We start from the raw sequence: 24,212 nt of genomic DNA on the forward strand, positions 1-24,212 counted from the left end.
GGGGCACAAAGAGTTCTGGGGAGACTCCACTCCTTAAAAGCGCCAGGCTTTGGCAACATCAGAAGGTCGCTGTGGGGATGGGAAAGGGGAAGCACATAGCTCATCAAAGTGTCAACAAGTTGGCCTCTCATTCACAAACACTGGGAACACTGGCTTAGCACGTGAATGATACAAAAGCAAAATACCTCGATTGGCCTGAAACATTGAAACATAAACTGTTCCTCTCTTCACAGATGTGGCCTGATCTGCTGGACATTTCCAGCACCCTATCTGAATATTAAATATTAATTAATCCTGAAAAGGGGTCAAAACTCTTCCGCTGCTGTGTGTGCAAGTATGATGATCAGTGAAGAGGTCTGTGGTCTACACTATCGCAGCAGGGACAGGTGTTGATGTGAGGAGTTAGCCTTGTGGCAGCAAAAGAGGATAAGAAGCCAATAATGCATCAGTTTCTTGGGTCAGTAGGTAGCTTGTCATAGCCAAGCCCTTGTCAGCACAAGAAGCTGGACGTGTGTTTCATGTGGAAATAGTGTGCAAGTCTGTTGTGCAGCGGTAGAGCTGCTAGATTCAACCCAGAGCGGGTTCCATCCTGGCTATGGATGCATGTCTGTACGGAGTTTGTACGTTCTCCCCATGACCTGCGTGGGTTTTCTCAGAGATCTTCAATTTCCTCCCACACTCCAAAGACGTAAAGGTTTGTAGGTTGATTGGCTTCGTGTACGATAGTGTTAGTGTGCGGGAATCGATGGTCGGCGTGGACTCGGTGGGCCGAAGGGCCTGTTTCCACGCTATTTCTCTAACTTAAAGTGTAACATTGGAGGACAAGTTCACAAATGTGAGTTCAAATTCTCTTCTGACATTGCCATTTCCATGGCTATCTGTAAAATTGGTCTATCGCTGACAATGTAAACACAGAAACTCCACCTATCCCTCCATCGCCAACACCATGAAAACATCCACACAAGCCAATAAAGGGGCCCCCTAAAATACTTACTTTGCATCGCAGGCAACAGGTGAAAAGTCGAGCTTGTGCTTCGTCTGGAACAGAGCGCTCCTGGTCCGGATTTCAAGGATGGAAGGCACCTGGAGAGGGATTGCAATGGCAAACAGTGCCAGCTGTGGTGGGAGGAGGGAGCCATCTTCTGCCCGCTTGTTCTGTCCATGGAGGTACTTCAGTCTGCCTTCAATGCTGAGAGCCTCGGAGAGGGCAAAGAAACAAAGCTTTTAACGAAACCAGTGTTACCTCAAGAAGAGAAAAGTACAATCCTGAGCAATTCAAGCCGGGAAGCATTAAGGGCCTGTCGCACTCAGGCGATTTTTTAGACGACTGCCGGCGACTGTCATAGTCGTAGCAGGTCGCCGAAAAACCGGCGACTGGACCGCCCCTATGACAATGTCTACAACAAGCTACAACAACCTACCACCTAGTCGACGTCAAGCTACCGACAACCCAATCGTCGCGGCTTAGGACGTCCACCAACGACCGCACCTACGACAACCTAGGCCCACACAGGCGACAACCTACGACAACGGAAGTGAACCTACGTCTACCCGCGACAAGCTACGACCGTGTCGGCGACAACTGAAGACAATTCACGTCATTTTGGCCTCCGGTTTTGACGCCGGTACCTGTCGCCGGTTGACGTAGGTAGTCGCCAATGGAATTCATCGAGGTCAGCACCGGCGGCAACCTACGTCACCTGGCGACAACCTACGACAGCGCCTACGTCAGGAGACGTCAAGCTACGATCACTGGCGTCAAACCAACAGTCGCCAAATTTTAAAAAATATTTCAAAATCCAGCGGCGACCGGAAAAATGCTACGACTCTTTGGAGACGACTCACGACCGTACAGGCCACACCCTGGCGACCGTGTGGAGACAGCCTAGTCACCTGTAGTCGTCTAAAACATCGCCTAAGTGGGACAGGGGCTTTAGACTATCCCAGGTTAGCTCATATACATGACACAGTTTCTTTCCAGCTGTTATCAGGCAACTGAACTGTCCTCTCACCAACTACAGAGCGGTCCTAAATGACTGTCTACCTCTTTGGAGATACTTGGACTATCTTTAGTCGGACTTTACTGGACTGTATCTTGCACTAAACGTTATTCCCTTTATCCTTCATCTGTACACTGTGGACGGCTTGATTGTAATCATGTATTGTCTTTCTGTTGATTGGATAGCTCGCAACAAAAAAGCTTTTCACTGTACCTCGGTACACGTGACAATAGTAAACTAAACTAAACATTGATTCTTTTCTTTCAGTCATTCTTTTCATTCGCGGTTTGCGAGTGATTGCTGTTCCTTAAAACGCTCTGTCATTCAGAATTCTTTTCTGAAAGGCCAAGAATCACCCAAACAGTATTGACTGCGTGATTGAGCCAGGATCATTCTCTCCGCACCTAGCCACAGCTTCCTAATGACGCGATGCCCAGTCCACTTCCCTCCGCCAGCACCACCCAACTCACTTCCTCTTGACATTACACAACTTCCTTCTGACACCACGTCATCCTCGTTTCCGCTTTTACCGTGGCATTAACGCAAAAAACGTTGACGTCTCCAACAACGCCCACGTCCTGTGAATGAAGTAAAGCACACCTGGCAACCAGATGTTACTGCCACTTACTAAAATGGCACAGTAAAGGGCCGGGTTTTTACGCCCTGCAAGATCAGGGCAATACTGGGATGAACTATGTGGGGGGGGGGGAGGGGAATACTGGGGGCATGGCTGTGATCATGTGTGCACTCTAGCTGTAAATCACCTGCCATCCCAACATGGATACACATTTGTGTTTTGCCAGTGGACTAGAATCCCAAACCATGGGAACGCCCAGTGTCACAACTGGAGCAATGGCACATGCAGTCACAGCTGGGAAACACAGGTACATACCCGGACACAGCTGGGATACACAGGTACACACCCGGACACAGCTGGGATACACAGGTACACACCCGGACACAGCTGGTACACCCAGATACACACTGGGACACAGGTACACACTGGGACACAGGTACACACCGAGACACAGGTACACACCGGGACACAGGTACACACCCGGACACAGCTGGGATACACAGGGACACACCGGGACACAGCTGGTACACCCAGATACACACCGGGGCACAGGTACACACCGGGAGATAAGTCCAAGTCAGCATGGATTTATGAAAGGGAAATCATGCTTGACTAATCTTCTGGAATTCTTTGAGGATGTGACAAGTAAAATGGATGAAGGGGAGCCAGTGGATGTAGTGTATCTAGACTTTCAGAAAGCCTTTGATAAGGTCCCGCACGGGATATTGGTGACTAAAATTAGAGCACATGGTATTGGGGGTAGGGTGTTGACATGGTTAGAAAATTGGTTGGCAGACAGGAAGCAAAGAGTAGGAGTAAACGGGTCCTTTTCAGAATGGCAGGCAGTGGCGAGTGGAGTGCCGCAAGGCTCAGTGTTGGGGCCGCAACTGTTTACTGTATATATTAATGATTTGGAAGAGGGAATTAGAAGCAACACTAGCAAGTTTGCGGATGACACAAAGCTGGGTGGCAGTGTAAACTGTGAAGAGGATGTTAGGAGGTTGCAGGGTGACCTGGACAGGTTGAGTGAGTGGGCAGATGCGTGGCAGATGCAGTATAATATAGATAAATGTGAGGTTATCCACTTTGGCGGCAAAAACAAGAAGGCAGATTATTATCTCAATGGTGTTAGGTTAGGTAAGGTGGAAGTGCAGCGAGACCTGGGTGTCCTTGTACAGCAGTCACTGAAAGTTGGCGTGCAGGTACAGCAGGGGGTGAAGAAAGCTAATGGCATGTTGGCCTTCATAACGAGAGGATTTCAGTATAGGAGTAAAGAGGTTCTTCTGCAGTTGTATAGGGCCCTGGTAAGACCACATCTGGAGTATTGTGTACAGTTTTGGTCTCCTAATTTGAGGAAGGACATCCTTATAATTGAGGCAGTGCAGCGTAGATTCACGAGATTGATCCCTGGGATGGCGGGATTGACATATGAGGAAAGATTGAAAATACTAGGCTTGTATTCACTGGAGTTTAGAAGGATGAGAGGGGATCTTATAGAAACATATAAAATTATAAAAGGACTGGACAAGCTAGATGCAGGAAAAATGTTCCCAATGTCGGGCGAGTCCAGAACCAGGGGCCACAGTCTTAGAATAAAGGGGAGGCCATTTAAAACTGAGGTGAGAAAAAACTTTTTCACCCAGAGAGTTGTGAATTTGTGGAATTCTCTGCCACAGACGGCAGTGGAGGCCAAATCACTGGATGGATTTAAGAGAGCGTTAGATAGAGCTCTAGGGGCTAGTGGAATCAAGGGATATGGGGAGAAGGCAGGCATGGATTATTGATTGGGGACGATCAGCCATGATCACAATGAATGGCGGTGCTGGCTCGAAGGGCTGAATGGTCTTCTACTGCACCTATTTTCTATGTCTATGTTTTCTATGACACAGCTGGTACACCCAGATACACAGCTGGGGCACAGGTACACACTGGGTCACAGGTACACACCGGGTCACAGGTACACACTGGGACACAGGTACACACCTGGGGCACAGGTACACACTGGGACACAGGTACACACCGGGATACAGCTGGGGCACAGGTACACACCGGGACACACAGATACACACCGGGACACACAGGGACACAGGTACACACCGGGATACAGCTGGGGCACAGGTACACACTGGGACACAGGTACACACCGGGTCACAGCTGGGGCACAGGTACACACTGGGACACAGGTACACACCGGGATACAGCTGGGGCACAGGTACACACCGGGACACACAGATACACACCGGGACACAGGTACACACCGGGATACAGCTGGGGCACAGGTACACACTGGGACCCAGGTACACACCGGGACATAGCTGGGGCACAGGTACACACTGGGTCACAGGTGGAACTGAAATACTCTCAGCCCCAAGGCTTGAATCCCGGCTGACACTCTGTCATAACTGTAACATGTAGGCAATGTTCAGAGCTGGAGCAGGGCGAGTCATAGCTGGGATATACATCCATGCCCTGCACAGCTGCAGTGCAGGGCACAAAGGACACATGACTGAGACTGATGGCATCAGAACATCTGCAGCATCAGAACCAATTAGCTATTGTCAAAACAATTTCATATAAACAATCTTTGATTTGCTATGCATGAAATTAGATCAATTATTCTCTCCAAAGGCTTCCTGGATGCCGCGACCAAAAAGAAAGTTGCCAGTCACAGCAGGGACAGCTGAAGAGACCCAATAGTGTAGTGTAACTGAGCTTTAGAGATATAGCACGGAACAGGCCCTTGGGCCCGAGTCCATCTGACCATCGATCACCCATTCACACACTAGTTCTGTGTTATTGAGGGGCGGCGCCTAACGGCTGCGGCTCGCTGGCAGTCTGTTCGACTTTTTTTTAAACTTTTTTTGTTGTGTGTCGGTGTTGGGATGGTTTTTGTTTTTGTTTTTTGGCTGTGTATGTGTGGGGGGGTGGGGGATGTGGGGGGGTGTGGGGTGTGGGGTGGGGGAAACCTTTCTTTTTTAGGTCTCTTCCTCGCGGCGCGGGGCGCGGCTCAGCCGCGGGGCCTTCCATCGCCCGCGGGGCCTTCCATTGCCCGGTGCGGCTCGGCCGCTGGACTTAACAGTGCCCGGTGCGGCTCGGCCGCGGGGCCTTCCATCGCCCGGTACGGCCGCGGGACGGTTCAGCGCCAGGTGCGGCTCGGCCGCGGGGCCTTCCATCGCCCGGCGCGACTCGGCCGCGGGACTTTACATCACTGGTGCGGCTCGGCCGCGGGGCCTTCCATCGCCCGGCGCGGCTCGGCCGCGGGACCTAATATCGCCCGGCACGGCTCGGCCGCGGGTCTTTGCATCGCTGGTGCGGCTCGGCCGCGGGACTTTACATCACTGGTGCGGCTCGGCCGCGGGACTTTGCATCGCTGGTGCGGCTCGGCCGCGGGACTTTACATCGCTGGTACGGCTCGGCCGCGGGGCCTTCCATCGCCCGGCGCGGCTCGGCCACGGGACTTAGCTGCGTACGGTACAGCCGCGGGGCCTTCCATCGCCCGGCTCGGCCGCGGGATGTTTCAGCGTCCGGTGCGGCTCGGCCGCGGGGACTTGGGCGTGGGGAAGAGAGCGGAAGTTTTGTTGCCTCCATCACAGTGAGGGGGTGTTTGGAGTCACTGTGATGGATGTTTGTGTTGGGGTCATGTGTCTTGTGTTCTTTTTTTTTGTGTGACTGCCGGTAACGTAATTTTGTTCGGTACCTTGGTACCGAATAACAAATAAAGCTCTGGATTCTGTATTCTGTATCCCACTTTCCCATCCACTAGGGGGCAATTTACAGAGGGGCCGATTAACCCACACACCCGCACCTCTTTGTGATGTGGGGGGAAACCGGAGCGCCCGGAGAAAACCCACACGGTCACGGGGAGAACGTACAAACTCCACACATGCAAGCACCCAAAGTCAGGATGGAGGTCGGATCTTGGGCGCTGTTAGGCAGCGGTTCCACCAGCTGGCTGGAGTTTGGCCCCAAGACCTCTAGAGGCACTCGTGTTGCCCCCTGGGCCACAGCGAGACATATGCTTCTTGAAGCACCCCAGCGTTGGAGATACCGCCCTTGAGCTGTCTCTTACCACATAGCCAGAGGAGGTGTTGAGGAGAGATCGCATCTTGCACACAAAGCTACGCTCCATGAAGGTGGAGTTCTCCGGTGGCAGTTGCTGTGGGTCATACCTGGCAGCAACACTATGCCGTGTGCCCCCACCTTGGTACGAGAAGACAAAAGACACCTTTCAGCACTTAGAGAAGGGACATTACATTCAGCCTGCACAGCGACCATGAATTCACCAGCACGACGATTGTTTACAGTCAGAAGGCTCCATTATGTAGCGTTGGAACTGAACAATTGAACCATCCTATCACCAACTAGAGAGCGGTCCGCACCTGACCGGCCATCTACCTCATTGGAGATCCTCAGACTATCTTTAATCGGACTTTAACATGCACTAAACATTATTTATTCCCTTTATCCTGTATCTGTACAGTGTGGGCGGCTTGATTGCAATCATGTATTGTCTTTCAGCTGACTGGTTAGCACGCAACAAAAAGCTTTTCACTGTACACGTGACAATAAACGGAACTAAACTAGATTATGCAAGTCCCCTCCAACCAAGTCACCCCACCACCCATCTCTGGGGAACAAATGACAAATGTTCCTGCACCGTAGCCATGTGCCGTGAGCCCATTAATACGCAGAAATCAATTGCTCTTTGCTTTTAGTCAACGCTAAGGTAGGTCATCCATCTGAGGTTGCGTTTGCCAGAGGTGCCATATTATATACCCCAACACCTTTCAGTTCTCATTGCTCTTTATGAAAATAAACACAGAATAAACATCAGTACAGCACAGGAGTAGGCCTTTCGGCCCGCAATGTCCAAAGCCTCCACATCCTTCCAACAATGAGCCAACCAGAGCATCACACCAAGGGTCCCGAACTGAAACATCACCCACCCCTTCTCTCCCGAGATGCTGCCTGACCCGCTGAGTTTCTCCGGCTTTTTGTGTCTGCACCCAAACCTATGTGAATGTCTCGAGCAACAAAATAACGAGCTTCCCATGGGAAGTAATGTCTTACCAGACTGTTCCACGCTGGAAAGTGGGGATGGGTTGAGTGCCCAGTGTAGTTGCCGCTGAAACTCATCTCGGTCGTCAGGATGGATCAGTTCAAAGACAGGCTGGTGCATGACAGCAGTCTACAAGAGCGAAAAGGCAATATACGTTAGATATTTTCTAACGTATTATTATCTGAATGGTGTCAAGTTAGGTAAAGGGGAAGTACAAAGAGATCTGGATGTCCTTGTTCATCAGTCACTGAAAGTTAGCATGCAGGTACAGCAGGCAGTTAAGAAAGCTAATGGCAAGTTGGCCTTTATAAGAAGAGTTGAGTATAGGAGCAAAGAGGTCCTTCTGCAGTTGTACAGGGCCCTAGTGAGACCGCACCTGGAGTACTGTGTGCAGTTTTGGTCTCCAAATTTGAGGAAAGACATTCTTGGTATTGGGACAGTGCAGCGTAGGTTTACTAGGTTAATTGAAAGTGGCGGGACTATCATATGTTGAAAGACTGGTGCGACTAGGCTTGTATACACTGGAATTTAGAAGGATGAGAGGGGATCTTATTGAAACATATAAGATTATTAAGGGATTGGACACGTTAGTGGCAGGAAACATGTTCCCAATGTTGGGGGAGTCCAGAACCAGGGGCCACAGTTTAAGAATAAGGGGTAGGCCATTTAGAACGGAGATGAGGAAAAACTTTTTAACTCAGAGAGTTGTGAGTCTGTGGAATTCTCTGCCTCAGAAGGCAGTGGAGGCCAATTCTCTGGATGCTTTCAAGAGAGAGCTAGATAGCCCGGCTCGGCTGTGGGATGTTTCAGCGCCCGGTGTGGCTCGGCCGCGGGGACTTGGGCGTGGGGAAGAGAGCGGAAGTATTGTTGCCTCCATCACAGTGAGGGGGTGTTTGGAGTCACTGTGATGGATGTTTGTGTTGGGGTTATGTGTCTTGTGTTCCTTTTTTTGTGTGACTGCTGGTAACGTAATTTTGTTCGGTACCTCGGTACCGAATGACAAATAAAGGCTCTGTATTCTGTAGAGCTCTTAAGGATAGCGGAGTCAGGGGGTATGGGGAGAAGGCAGGAACGGGGTACTGATTGAGAATGATCAGCCATGATCACATTGAATGGCGGTGCGTACAGGCTCGAAGGGCCGAATGGCCTATTGTCTATTGCTTCTTTAATGGGCCTGGTGTATTCTGCTGGGGTTTCATTTGCCTCAGTTTAGTTGTGTGAGAAGAGAGAAGAATGAAGTCGATATATAAGAATGGAATTAATAAATGGTGGATATGAAATAACTTTTGAAAGACAAAGCAGGTTGAAGGACTAAATGGCTGACTCCTGCTTCATTTCTTACTTCTCCTTTAAATGGCACTACAGAAACTCAGCAGCCAGATAGCTCCCATGGTCACAAGAGGCCAGATAATCAGTTTTAGTAGCTTTGAGCGAGGGGTTGAAGACACTGGTGAGAACTCCGCTACTTTTAGGCCCACAGGATTAACAAGATGATGGATGCAGCAAAGTTGACAGTTGACGATGGCTGCAGGGATAATTACTCTGCCGCTGTCAGTGTGTAGCAAGGAACTGCAGATGCTGGTTTAAACTGAAGATAGACACACAATGCTGGAGTAACTCAGCGGGACAGGCAGCATCACTGGAGAAAAGGAATGGGTGACGTTTCACAGAGTGCTGGAGTAACTCAGCGGGACAGGCAGCATCACTGGAGAAAAGGAATGGGTGACGTTTCGGGTCGAGACCCTTCTTCAGACTCAGTCTAAAGAAGGGTCTCAACCCGAAACATCACCCATTCCTTCTCTCCAGAGATGCTGCCTGTACCGCGGTCTGAAGAAGGGTCTCGACCCGAAACATCACCCATTCCTTCTCTCCAGAGATGCTGCCTGTCCCTCAGTCTGAAGGGTCTCAACCCGAAACATCACCCATTCCTTCTCTCCAGAGATGCTGCCTGTACCTCGATCTGAAGAAGGGTCTCAACCCGAAGCATTACCCATTCCTTCTCTCCAGAGATGCTGCCTGCCCCGCTGAGTTATTCCAGCATCTTGTGTCTATCTAAAGCTGTCACTGTAGGCTGGACAACAATGAGGCGATTGGAACTCCTTCACCACAACTTTACTTGTCCAATTTTCAACCTGCTCGGTGGGCAATGACTACCACCTGTTTATCTTCCAGCCCCCCACTGCTGGCCAATGTAGTCCGACCACATCATTGCACCTGTCGCCTGCCCTCTCTGGTGCTGTGGGCCCTGCTACTGACCTGGTGGAAGCCCAGGTATTCCTGCACAGTGGGAGAAATGTAGAAGATGTCGCCTTCTGCTGTCACCACCAATACAAATCCATTCAGAGCCTGGCAAATGAAAAGACATTGAACACTTTAGACCAACAATTCTCTCAGATGCATTCCCTTTGTTCTATCCAACCCTCTCCTACTCTCTTTTCTACTTAAGACTGCCTTGCCATCTCTCTTTCTCAATTCTGCTTGAGTCTTTCCACCTAAAGTGGAAACTCTGCTTCTCTTTCCACAGATATTGCCTGACCTACTGTTTCCAGCATTTTCTGTTTTCCCTCACAAAAGGTCATCTTACCCAGAAAGGATATCCCAGCAAAATTCCCACAATGCAAATGAGATCAATGGCCAATTGATTCATTTTTAATATTGTTAGTTGTGGAGTCATAGGGATGTACAGTGCAGAAATCGGCCCTTCCACCCCATCCTAACTGTGGTGCTCATCTAAATTAATGCCATTTGCCTGGATCCCACTAATTCTTCCTGTCCAAGTCCCAAATCTGTATACTAAAACTCTCGTTTGTTTGTTTGTTTGTTCCTGAACTACAGCCAAAACGGTACACGATAGCGCAACAATTTTAGGCCCACCTTACTCACCGTCGTCTCTTTGGTGCTAATGGAAGAAGTTTCATTGAAATCGGTGTTATATTTTTTACGTTATTCATATTTTAAAGTTTAAATCTTTCTCCTAGGGAGGGAGGGAGGGGGGAGGGAGGGGGTTGGAGGGAGGGGTGAAGGAGGGAGGATAAGGGGGGTTGAGGGGGAGGGGAAGGGGGGGAGGTGGGGAGGGGGAGGAGGGGGGCAAGGGGAGGGGAGGAGGGAGGATAAGGGGGTTGAGGGGGATGGAGTGGGCGGGAGGGGGGGAAGGTGGGGAGGGGGATGGGGGCCAAGGGGAGAGGGGAGGGAGGGCAAGGGGAGGGGGGAATGGGGGGAGAGAGGGGAGGGGAGGAGGGAGGGAGGGGGGCGGTGGAACCGAGGGGAGGGGGAGGAAGAAAGGAGGGGGGGAGGGTGGAGGAGAGGGTAGGGTGGAGGAGGGGAGAGGGGAGGGGGGAGTGGGGGAGGAGAGAATGCTGCACCAATGCAGAAGTGGTTTGAGCCCAACGGGTCCACTTGGTCTAGTGTTTTTTAAATGTTGTAACTCTATCTGCCCCAACCACCTCCTCTGGAAGCTTGTTCCATATAATCACTGCCAACTATGTGAAGAATGTGCCACTCACATCTCCTTTAGATTTCCCCCTCTCACCTTAACCTGTGCCCTTCAGTTTTAGACTCCCTATCCTGGAGGACAGACTGAAGATCTATCCTATCTAGCCGTTCATAATCTTGCAATCCTCTGAGGTCACCCCTCAGCCCCCCAAATTAAAGTCCTCCATTCCGGGCAACATCCTGGGAAATGTCTTCTGCGCCCTTTTTAATGCTACCATATTCTTCCTGTAGTGTGACAACCAGAATTGTACACAATACTCCAAACGCAGCCCAACCAATGTTTTGTACAGTTGCAACGTGCCATCTCAACTCTTATATCCCCCTACCTCGGCCTGTGAAAGCAAGTACACCATGTGCCTTCTTCACTGCCTTATCAATCTGTGCTGCCATTGGGTAGTCCTGCAATAAATATTGGCCAGAACATCAGGGGGGGATACCATTGCTCTGGGAACCACACAGCCCAGAAACAGGCCCTTCGGCTCACTGTGTCCATGCTGACCCATTTACATTCACCCATTTACCAGCACTTGGTTCACTGCCTTCTTTGCCGTGGTGGTTCAATGATGCATTCTCGTCCCGTGTGGACTGCACAGTGAAATTCTTTCCATCACACATGCCCGAGCCGCCATATTTTGCCGTCATTTACCAAAAGTCCAAAGTCCAGTCCACGCGCTCAAGTGCTCTTGTTTGAAATAATGCTCCAGGTTTTATGCTCACCTGAGCGAGGAGACAAGAGTCTTGGTTCACACACAAGACTCAAAGGGCAAAGTTTAATGGAGATGTGTGGGGCAGGTTGGTCACACAGAGGGTGGTGGGGGCCTGGAAGGCACTGCCAGGGGGGGTGGTGGGGGCAGATACCATAGTGGTGTTGAAGAGACTTTTAGATAGGCACATGGATATGCAGGGACTGGAGGGGTATGGATCACCTGCAGGCAGATAAGAGTTGGACTTGGCATCATGTTCGGCACGGACACTGTGGGCTGAATGTTAACATTCATAGCAAGAGGATTTGAGTATAGGAGCAGGGAGGTTCTGCTGCAGTTGTACAGGGCCTTGGTGAGACCGCACCTGGAGTATTGTGTACAGTTTTGGTCTCCTAATCTGTAGAAAGACATTCTAGCCTTAGAGGGAGTACAGAGAAGGTTCACCAGATTGATCCCTGGGATGGCAGGACTTTCATACAGTTCTGGTCACCACATTATAGAAAGGAGGTGATAGCTTTGGAGAGGGTGCAGAGGAGATTCACCAGGATGCTGCCAGGGATGAAGGGCCTCGGCTATGAGGAGAGACTGAGCAGACTGGGGTTGTTTTCCCTGGAGCAGAGAAGGCTGAGAGGGGACATGATCGAGGTGTACAAGATCATGAGGGGCATAGATAAGGTAGATGGCGGGGAACTTCTTCCATTGGTGGAAGGTTCAACAACGAGGGGACATAGATACAGGGTAAGGGGAGGGAGGTTTCGGGGGGATGTGAGAAAGAACTTTTTCACCCAGAGGGTGGTTGGAGTCTGGAACTCACTGCCTGGGGTGGTGGTGGAGGCGGGAACACTCACAACGTTTAAGAGGCATTTGGATGGGCACTTGAAATGCTACAACATTCAGGGCTACGGTCCAAATGTGGGAAAATGGGATTAAAATTAGACTGTGTTTGGTAACGGGCGGCGCGGACACGATGGGCCGAAGGGCCTCTTTCTGTGCTGTAGGACTCTATATGAAGAAAGACTGGATAGACTCGGCTTATACTCGCTGGAATTTAGAAGACTGAGGGGGGATCTTATTGAAACATATAAAATTCTTAAGGGGTTGGAGAGGCTAGATGCGGGAAGATTGTTCCCGATGTTGGGGAAGTCCAGAACCAGGGGTCACAGCTTAAGGATAAGGGGGAAGTCTTTTAGGACCGAGATGAGAAAACATTTCTTCACACAGAGAGTGGTGAATCTGTGGAATTCTCTGCCACAGAAGGTAGTTGAGGCCAGTTCATTGGCTATATTTAAGAGGGAGTTAGATGTGGCCCTTGTGGCTAAAGGGATCAGGGGGTATGGAGAGAAGGCAGGTACAGGTTACTGAGCTGGATGATCAGCCATGATCATATTGAATGGCGGTGTGTACAGGCTCGAAGGGCCGAATGGCCTACTCCTGCACCTATTTTCTATGTTTCTATGTTCCTGTGCTGTGCTGTTCTATATCATCTGAAGGACAGTACTACTAACAGTGCCACACTCCCTCAGCACTGCCCTGGAGTGACCCACTCTGCCCTAGATTCTGTGCCCCAGTCTTTGGCCCAGGAATTGCACCCAAGGTTGATTTTCCCTCCTCACATTTGCTCCTCCACCTTCCCATCAGCCACCCCATGAGCTGATGTGCCCGAATAGAAGCCTAAAAAGGGGGGGTGGGGGGGGGGGTGAAGCCACAAAAAGAAGTAAGCAAGTAGCCTGGGACTTTATTTACCTGTAGTATGAGATCGCCTTCTGACAGCACTGAGCTGCCGAGGTTTGGGAACTGTGTGTCCATTCCGTGGATGCCAGGCTGTCCTGTGAGCAGGCTCTCCTTCCTTTGCCCCAAAGTAACTGGAAGACAAGCACAAGAACAACACTTGAACGCCGAGCAGACAAAGAGCTTTCTTCACCTGCGGGAGGACGGGGCCGATCCGTATTAATGCACGGGTCTCAATCCAAGCGTCATCTTCACAGCAGGTATCATGCAAGGCGGTATATTCAGAGGCTCTCAGTCCGGCAGTGGAAATGCAGGAGGCAGAGGTGGAAGACAGCAGGGGCCTTACAGTGCTTCAGGGATGGATGAGGTTACTCAGATGGGAAAGTGGTGAGGACAGAGTCAGACCCCATTGCAATGTCCCCACAACCACAGGCTGCAGTTTAAACAAGGTTCTCTTGTGCAGACCTCGACACACCCTGGTGGAGCTGCCACCTCACATCGCCAGAGATCAGGGTTCAATCCCCACCTTGAGTGCTGCCTGGGTGGAGTTTGCACGTTCTCCCTGTGACGGGGTGGGTTTCCCCTGGGTGCTCCGGTTTCCTCCCACATCCCAAAGACCCGCGAGTTGGTAGATGAATTCGCCGCTGTGAATTGTTTAGGTGAGTGGTGGAAGTCGATTGGAATGTCGGGAGAATGGGATTAACGTGGGATCAGTGTAAATGGATGGTCGATGGTTAGCATGGAGTCAATGGATTTGTGTCTCTCTATTACTCAGTTACCCCTGGAGAGATTTGTGAATCTCTGTGTCGTCTCAGGGGTTGTTTGCGGTCAGGGGCTGGGGATATCCAAAGGCAGTGAGTGTGTCACGTTTTGTTTTGAGGAGACTTTGACAAAGTCCTTGAACGTTTTCCTGGGTCCTCTCGGAAATGCTCTTCTGTAACAGAACTGAGATAGGAGTGCTTGTATCAAGATAACAGCGAGGGTGATGTGGCCTACTCATTGGAACTGGTTTACCATGAGAATGAGTCTCAACGCTGGCGATGTTGGTTTGGGAGAAGATGCTGACATTGCTTTCTTCATCCTGCCAATGGATTTGAAGGATTGGTGGTCGGGGTATTGATAGCAGGGATATAGTGGTCTTAAATAGACACAAAGTGCTGGAGTAACACAGCGGGCCAGGCAGCATCTCTGGAGAAAAAGGATGGATGATGTTTCGGGTCTGAAGAAGAGTCCCAACCCGAAATGTCACCCATCCTTTTTTTCCCCAGAGATGCTGCATGACCCGCTGAGTTACTCCAGCACTCTGTGAAACGTCGCCTATCCATGTTCTCCAGAGATGCTGCCTGACCCACTGAGTTACTCCAGCACTCTGTGAAACGTCGCCTATCCATGTTCTCCAGAGATGCTGCCTGACCCACTGAGTTACTCCAGCACTCTGTGAAACGTCACCTATCCATGTTCTCCAGAGATGCTGCCTGACCCGCTGAGTTACTCCAGCACTCTGTGAAACGTCACCTATCCATGTTCTCCACAGATGCTGCCTGACCCGCTGAGTTACTCCAGCACTCTGTGAAACGTCACCTATCCATGTTCTCCAGAGATGCTGCCTGACCCGCTGAGTTACTCCAGCACTCTGTGAAACGTCACCTATCCATGTTCTCCACAGATGCTGCCTGACCCGCTGAGTTACTCCAGCACTCTGTGAAATGTCACCTGTCCATGTTCCCCACAGATGCTGCCTGACCCGCTGAGTTACTCCAGCACTCTGTGAAACTTCACCTATCCATGTTCTCCACAGATGCTGCCTGACCCGCTGAGTTACTCCAGCACTCTGTGAAACGTCACCTATCCATGTTCTCCACAGATGCTGCCTGACCCGCTGAGTTACTCCAGCACTCTGTGAAACGTCACCTATCCATGTTCTCCACAGATGCTGCCTGACCCGCTGAGTTACTCCAGCACCTGCAGTTTCGTTTCTACTGATATCATTGTCATGTTGACTAAGTATAGATTATCTACACGATTGGCATGAAGCAAACCTAACAAAAGGCCAATGATCTGAAACAATATCTTTAGGCTTTAGACTTAGATACATCTTGGAAACAGGCCCTTCAGCCGATCGAGTCCGCATCAATCGCATCGACCGTACACTAGCACTATCCTACACACTCGGGGCAGTTTATACCAAAGCCAATTAACCTACAAACCTGTACCTTTTGGAATGTGGGAGGAAACCAACTGAGTGTTTTGCAGTTTTGGTTTTATTTTGGATTTCCAGAATCTACAGCAATTTGCTTCTGGATAAAAAATCAAAAGTTGCTCCTGACCTCTATTGTTTAGAAAAATAATGTTGATAGGCAGAACATTACACAGTTACACAGTTTCACCGTCATTAAGTATTGTGCTAAAGACTGTTATATGTTCAGGGAACAGATTTGGCCAAGAATACGTTTACCTCTTTCATTCATGCATCGGACACTCGTTAACAGTTGGCATAAAAAATACACAGATGGTAGTGATCTCTACTTCAATGGTTCAAGTTACTTCCCATTTAATCTCACGGTACAGAAGTTCAATGATCCATGAATTTCGACAAGGTTCCGCATGGTAGGCTGCTCTGGAAGGTTAGATCGTATGGGATACAAGGAGAGATAGCTGGATGGATAGAAAAAATGGCTTCATGGAAGGAAGCAGAGGGTGATGGTGGAAGTTTGCTTCTCGGACTGGACCTCGTGCTGTACCTAGTGCAGTACCTAGTGCTGTACCTATTGCTGTACCTGGTGCTGTATGTAGTGCTGTACCTGGTGCTGTATGTAGTGCTGTACCTATTGCTGTACCTGGTGCTGTGCCTGTGACTAGTGGGGTGCCTCAGGGTTCGGTGCTGGGCCCGTTACTGTTTGTCATCTACATCAATGGTTTGGATGAGAACATACAGGGCAAGATTAGCAAGTTTGCTGATGATACAAAAGTGAGTGGTTTTGCAGATAGTGAAGATGGTTGTGAACGATTGCAGCAGGATCTGGATCGATTGGCCAGGTGGGCGGAGGAATGGTTGAAGGAATTTAATGCAGAGAAGTTGAGGTGTTGCATTTTGGCAAATCTACACAATGAATGGTGGGCCTCTGGGTAGTGTTGTAGAGCAGAGGGATCTAGGAGTACAGGTGCATGGTTCCTCGAAGGTCGAGTCACAGGTAGATAAGGTGGTCAAAAAGGCTTTTGGCACATTGGCCTTCACTAGTCAGAGTATTGAGTATAGAAGTTGGGAGGTCATGTTGCAGTTGTATAAGAGGTTGGTGAGACCGCATTCAGAATATTGTGTTCAGTTCTGGGCACTGTGTTACAGGAACGATATTATCAACCTGGAAAGGGTACAGAGAAGATTTACGAGGATGTTGCCAGGACCCGAGGACTGGAGCTGTAGGGAGAGGTTGAGGAGCCTGGGACTCTATTCCTTGGAGCGCAGGAGGATGAGGGGAGATCTCATAGAGGTGTATAAGATCATGAGAGGAGTAGATAGGATAAATGCACTGAGTCTTTTACCCAGAGTAGGGGAATCAAGAATCAGAGGACATTGGTTTGTGAAGGGAGAAAAATGTAATAGGAACCTGAGGGGACACAAAGGGTGGTGGGTGTATGGAACGAGCTACAAGAGGAGGTAGATGAGGCTGGGACTATCACAATGTTTAAAAAACATTTCAACAGGTACATGGGTAGAATAGGTTTAGAAGGATATGGGCCAAATGCAGGCAGGTGGGACTAGTGCAGATGGGGCATCTTGGTCGGCATGGGCAAGTTGGGCCGAAGGGCCTGTTTCCTCACTGTATGACTCTATGAAAATCGACAAGAATTAAATCAGATGAATTGCTTTTATACGCTCACTTCTTCCATCAAGTTCCCAGTGAGCCCATCCAAGACAAGCTGCAATGGTCACTGTAATACAGAGCGTAAGCTCCTCAACTTACGATGGGGTTACCTTCCGAGAAACCCATTGCAAACCGAAAATATCCGACGACAAAATGCATTTAATACGCGTGATCACGTGGCCGGAAGCGAGCTGCGGCTCGCCATGGATCGCTGCGGCTCGCCATGGATCGTTGCGGCTCGCCATGGATCGCTGCGGCTCGCCATGGATCGCTGCGGCTCGCCATGGATCGTTGCGGCTCGCCACGGATGGCTGCGGCTCGCCATGGATGGCTGCGGCTCGCCATGGATGGCTGCGGCTCGCCATGGATCGCTGCGGCTCGCCATGGATCGCTGCGGCTCGCCATGGATCGCTGCCGTCTGCACCGTCGCAAAGTCAAAATAGTGTACGTCAAAGCATCGTAAGCCTGGAGCACCTGTACAGATAACCCTGGTTATAACGGGCCATGGGTGGGGAACGGTGTCCATTATAGCCGATTGTCCACTATTACCGAGTATGGGGTTTGCTCCAACCACCACAGCGATAGAGCCACTGCGCTACAGCGCCAGACCGCGGGTGCTGTCTGTGTGGAGTTTGCACGTGCTCCCTGTGATATCTGGATTTTCTCCGGGTGCACCGGTTTCCTCGCACACTCGTAAGACGTGCAGGTTTTGTAGGTTGGTATAAATGTAAATTGTCCCGAGTGTGTGTACGATAGTGTTAATGTGCGGGGATCGCTGGTCGGCGCGGACTTAGTGGGCCGAAGGGTCTGTTTCCGCGCTGTATCTCTAACGTGTTATTTTTAAATACAACTAGACCAAGTGGACCCGTTGGGCCCAAACCTCTCCTGCATTGGTGCAGCATCCTCTCCTCCCCCCCTCCCTCTCCCCCCCTCCCTCCTCCCCTTCCCCTCCCTACCCCCTCCTCACTCCTCCCCCTCCCCGCCCCCCTCCCCTCCCCTTCCCCCACTCCATCCCCCTTATCCTCCCTCCTCTCCCCCTTCCTCCCTCCTCCCCTCCTCCCCTCCCCCTTCCTCCCTCCCCCCCGAGATAGATTTAAACTTTAAAATGTGAATAACTTTAAAAATATAACACAGATTTCAACGAAACTTCTTCCATTAGCACCAAAGGGACGACGGTGAGTAAGGTGGGCCTAGAATTGTTGTGCTATTGTGTACCGTTTTGGCTGTAGTTCAGGAACAAACAAACAAACAAACAAGAGTTATAGTATATAGATGTTTAGCTATTAGCTGTTAGTTTAGAGATATAGCATGGACACATGTGTTTTAGCCCACCAAGTCCACACTGACCGTCGATCACGTGTTAACACAAGAAAGGTCTCAACCCGAAACGTCACCCATTCCTTCTCTCCAGAGGTGCTGCCTGTCCCGCTGAGTTACTCCAGCTTTTAGTGTCTATCTTCGGTTTAAACCAGCTTCTGCAGTTCCTTCTTACACACCTGTTCACACTAGCTCTATGTTCACACTTTCTCTTTCACTCCCTACATATTAGGGCAATTTTACAGAAACCAATCAACTTACAAACCCGCACATCTTTGAGACGTGGGAGGAAACCAGAGCACCCAGAGGAACCCCACGCAGTCACAGGGAGAATGTGCAAACTCTACACAGACAGCACCCGAGGTCAGGATCAAACCCAGGTCTCTGGCGCTGTGAGGCTGCAGCTGTACCGTTCGATAAGGGTGAACCAGTTGCGGTGGTGCATTTGAAATTGCCACACAAGTTATTAAACAGAATTAGCATGGCATTGGGAATGGGGGAATATACTGGCCTGGAACAAGAATTGGTTTGGTCTCCAGTTTCCTCCCACACAGAATACAGTCTGGGAGGAAATCGGAGCACCCAGAGAAAACCCACGAGTTCACAGGGAGAAGGTACAAACTCTACACTGACAGCACCCCAGGTCAGGATTGAACCTGGATCTTTGGCAATGCAAGGCAGCAACTCTACCACTGCACCACCGTGCCGCCATTATTCAAAGCCACCAGGTTTTTCACTCTCTCTCCCCCCCCCACCCCCCCCCCAATCAACCTTCCTAATGCGTGTTTTACATGCAGGAATTTGCAATTAAATTCTGAAGTCAATACCAATAGTCAAAGTCTTGTGATTAGACAGAACAGTGGGAGTGCATCATTTAGCAGAATCATCCAAAATGGTACTCGAGTTTTAAGGACACTTATGCAGTGATTTTCTCTGTAGCATGAACCAATACCTGCATAATAATAAAAGCCAGTCACAAACAAAAAAAACCTTCTCGCTCTCTGAACAAGGTCGTGGCATGTAATCCAACTCCAGGGATCAAATTAGACGTGACTATTTATAGAGAGAGAGACTCCTGAGCATTGGCAACATGACAGCAGTGCCTATTCAAATACAAAGTGGGCACGTCCACAATCAGCCTTGGCTGTGCCACTCACTGCGGCCCACTTCTTCCCTTCCTGGTTACAGTTGCCAGCACTGGTCAAGTCCATTCATGCCAGTGTTAGCCTTGGGGATCAACAGGAGCTGGGAACCCGTTCCATACTGTGCTGCTGCCTCGGTGCTGCCATCTGCAATTCACTCAAGCTCCCCAAAGGAAAAGAGGCTCTCCATCGTGACAAATGGAAGAAGCACAAAGAGGCTCTCCATCGTGACAAATGGAAGAAGCACAAAGAGGCTCTCCATCGTGACAAATGGAAGAAGCACAAAGAGGCTCTCCATCGTGGCAAATGGAAGAAGCACAAACAAAATCCCGCCGCACCAAGGAACTTTATTTGTCAAGTCCAACCTCAAGCTTCGGCTTCAATCGACAATAGACAATACACAATAGGTGCAGGAGGAGGCCATTCAGCCCTTCGAGCGTGATCATGGCTGATCATCCACAATCACTACCCCGTTCCTGCCTTCTCTCCATACCCCCTGACTCCGCTATCATTAAGAGCTCTATCTAGCTCTCTCTTGAAAGCATCCAGGGAATTGGCCTCCACTGCCTTCTGAGGCAGAGAATTCCACAGATTTATAACTCTCTGAGTGAAAAAGTTTTTCCTCATCTCCGTTCTAAATGGCCTACCCCTTATTCTTAAACTGTGGCCCCTGGTTCTGGACTCCCCCAACATTGGGAACATGTTTCCTGTTTCTAGCGTGTCCAACCCCTTAATAATCTTATATAATCTTATATGTTTCAATAAGATCCCCTCTCATCCGTCTAAATTCCAGCGTATACAAGCCTAGTCGCTCCAGTCTTTCAATGTACGACATTGTCCCGCCATTCCGGGAATTAACCTCGTGAACCTATGCTGCACTCCCTCAATAGCAAGAATGTCCTTCCTCAAATTTGGAGACCAAAACTGTACAACTGCACACAGTACTCCAGGTGTGGTCTCACTAGGGCCCTGTACGCCTTTCCCAACACGCCTTTCTGCCAATGATTCTCCAAAGCCACTGGATGTGGAAATGTGACACTGCCTCACACTTCAACGCTGTTTGGGTTATGAGGCTCTCTGAAGTGAAGCACAAATGTTGGCACAATGTGGAAAACTGCTTACACACTGGGCAAAAATGAACCCCATAGATTTCAATGTTTGTTGAACGGAGTCACGTGTCTCAAGTAATGTCTGCTTAGCCCAGCAATGCAGCCACGGAGGGTTGTGATGGCCTCTGGTAGACAAAACAGGTACAGAATAATCAAAGTGGATCACAGCAGTCTCCACTATCTGAGCCAATGCGTCCACTATTTCTAGAGCCACCTCCCTGAGGACCCTGGGATGCAGACCACCAGGCCCTGGGGATTTATCAGCCTTCAGTCCCATCAGTCTACCCAATACTATTTCTCGCCTAATGCAAATTTATTTCAGTTCCTCTACCCCCTAGATCCTCTGTCCTCTAGTACATCTGGGAGATTGTTTGTGTCTTCCTTAGTGAAGACAGATCCGAAGTACCTGTTCAACTCTTCTGCCATTTCCTTGTTACCCATAATAATTCAAGGGACTTCAAGGGACCCACATTTGACTTTGTCACTCTTTTTCTCTTAACATATCTAAAGAAGCTTTTACTGTCCTTCTTTATATTCTTGGCCAGCTTCCCCTCGTACTTCAACTTTTCAGCCCGTATTGCCCGTTTTGTTACCTTCTGTTGTCCTATGAAAGTTTCCCAATCCTCTGGCTTCCCGCTACTCTTTGCTGTGTTATACATCTTTTCTTTGAGTTTTATTCCATCCCTAACTTCCCTTGTCAGCCACGGTTGCCTCCTGCTCCCTTCTTCAGACTCCACAGTTGAGTGATTGAGTGTCAGAGAATGGGGAGATGCTGAAGCTGACCCCTACACTGCAGTCAAATACTGAAGGGCTGGACCAGCCCAGGCACTGTACAAGATCAAGGCACATCCACCATGCTGCGTTCCGTCCGGTTTCTGGACGCATCGGATCGCGTGGTAAACGGGCATGTGTGGTCAGCCTGAGGTTTCCCTGCGGGTTCTGCAATCACAACCACTTGGCATTGGCTTGATGCGAGTTTGAATCGTTATTTTCTTGTGGTTACGCTGGGACACTGCCCATGACTCACCAGAAAAGAAAATAAATTACTTATAGCTCTGAATTCTGGTAAAACGTAGAAGCAGAGGCTGTGGAAAATTCTGCATTGCGTGACAGCACTTGAGTCATAGCTGCTACAAACACTGCCGAAATGTTGCTTCTTTAACTGACTTAGTGGTGCAGCAACGAAAGAGAGAAATGATCACAGGGAATTAAGTAGGGGAATGGAATCGACCTTCGAACGTCACAGAGTGATACAGTGTGGATACAGGCCGTTCGGCCCAACTTGCCCACACCGGCCAACATGTCCCATCTACACTCGTCAAGTCAAGTCAATTTTATTTGTACAGCACATTTAAAAACAACCCACGTTGACCAAAGTGCTGTACATCAGTTCAGGTACTAAGAGCGAACATACAATGGCACACAAACCTAACAGTACATACATAAACAGTTCACAGCACCCCCTCAGAGGGCCTCAAACGCTAGGTAATAGAAATAGGTTTTGAGCCTGGACTTAAAGGAGTCGATGGACGGGGCAGTTCTGATGGGGAGAGGGATGCTGTTCCACAGTCTAGGAGCTGCAACCGCAAAAGCGCGGTCACCCCTTAGCTTAAGCCTAGACCGTGGGACAGTCAGTAGCCCCAAGTCGGCCGACCTGAGGGACCTGGAGATTGAGTGGTGGGTTAGAAGATTTTTGATATAGATGGGGGCAAGCCCGTTTAGGGCTTTGTATGTGAATAGGAGGAATACACTAGTCCCACCTGCCCGCGTTTGGTCCATATCCCTCCAAACCTGTCCTATCCATGTATCTGTCTAACTGTTTCTTAAACATTTTGCAATAGGCCCAGCCTCAACGACTTCCTCTGGCAGCTCGTTCCATACACCCACCACCCTCTGAGTGAAAACCTTACTCCCTCAGATTCCTATCAAATCATTCCCCCTTCGCTTTAAACCTATGCCCTCCGGTTCTCGACTTCAACTACTTTTCCTCCTGCCCCCGGGAACAAGAGAGTGGGGAATCCTGCAATGGATGCAAATCGCCGTGGCCCAGAGTGCAGACACTCCGAGACTGTGCTCATCCATAACAGAGATCCCCTGGCATCGCCCTGCCAGGATCACTGGATCCGCTCTGCTGGGTCACCGACACCTCCATGCAAAATGAACAATGGGCTCTGTCCGTCACCGACCTGTCCCCGGCCCTCTGATCCTCTGGATGCACTCTTCCATTCCTCTCCCATTGTTCCAACACCCGCCCATGCAGTGTCAACACTACCCTGGAGCTGGAAGAGTGCAGCTGGCCCTGTTTCCACCAATCTTTCCACCACTATGCACAAGAAGTGCAAGACGCCATTGTCTGCAGATGCCGAGAAGCGTGTTCAGCTCTGGCTGAATCATTTGTAATCTTGTGATGCGGACTTGCTATTGAGGGCGTGCAGCGTAGGTTCACTAGGTTAATTCCCGGAATGGCGGGACTGTCGTATGTTGAAAGGCTGGAGCAATTAGGCTTGTATACACTGGAATTTAGAAGGATGAGGGGGGATCTTATTGAAACATATAAGATAATTAGGGGATTGGACACATTAGAGGCAGGAAACATGTTCCCAATGTTGGGGGAGTCCAGAACAAGGGGCCACAGTTTAAGAATAAGGGGTAGGCCATTTAGAACGGAGATGAGGAAGAACTTTTTCAGTCAGAGAGTGGTGAAGGTGTGGAATTCTCTGCCTCAGAAGGCAGTGGAGGCCAGTTCGTTGGATGCTTTCAAGAGAGAGCTGGATAGAGCTCTTAAGGATAGCGGAGTGAGGGGGTATGGGGAGAAGGCAGGAACGGGGTACTGATTGAGAGTGATCAGCCATGATCGCATTGAATGGCGGTGCTGGCTCGAAGGGCTGAATGGCCTACTCCTGCACCTATTGTCTATTGTCTATTGACTGGATAGGAAGTGTCACGTCTCTTTGAGAGCTGGCCGCAGTGATCGCACCTGCTAGTCCACGTGCCGCGAGAACCTGCAACACATCAGCGAGGAACACTGGGGTGGAAACGATGAATGCAAGTGTCAGCATGGTGTTAAGATTGGGAACCCTGACAGTGCAGTTCTCTGAACCTCACCATTCAAAAATCTCACCTCTTCATATGGTTCTCCGAGAGGTATTAATTGAACTCATTACTCAAACTTTCCATTTCTGAACTCTAGCAGAGCGTTCGAGATTCCCACCATCGTTGTG

At 49.8% G+C, this 24,212-nt stretch overlaps 1 protein-coding gene across 1 annotated transcript in view; it reads right to left on the reverse strand.

The window, feature by feature from the left end:
* Positions 1 to 24,212, reverse strand: part of LOC144612019 (aryl hydrocarbon receptor-like) — a 113,281-nt gene that overhangs the window by 26,525 nt on the left and 62,544 nt on the right. Inside the window, exons 3-7 of the mRNA XM_078431464.1 lie at positions 13,576 to 13,694; positions 9,893 to 9,982; positions 7,648 to 7,765; positions 6,647 to 6,777; positions 995 to 1,197 (exon numbers count right to left, since the gene is read on the reverse strand). Coding sequence (XP_078287590.1) covers positions 995 to 1,197; positions 6,647 to 6,777; positions 7,648 to 7,765; positions 9,893 to 9,982; positions 13,576 to 13,694 — 661 coding nt within the window. The remainder of the gene's footprint in view (positions 1 to 994; positions 1,198 to 6,646; positions 6,778 to 7,647; positions 7,766 to 9,892; positions 9,983 to 13,575; positions 13,695 to 24,212) is intronic.

Source organism: Rhinoraja longicauda, chromosome 42, assembly GCF_053455715.1.
Source record: "Rhinoraja longicauda isolate Sanriku21f chromosome 42, sRhiLon1.1, whole genome shotgun sequence".
NCBI lineage: Eukaryota > Metazoa > Chordata > Chondrichthyes > Rajiformes > Arhynchobatidae > Rhinoraja > Rhinoraja longicauda.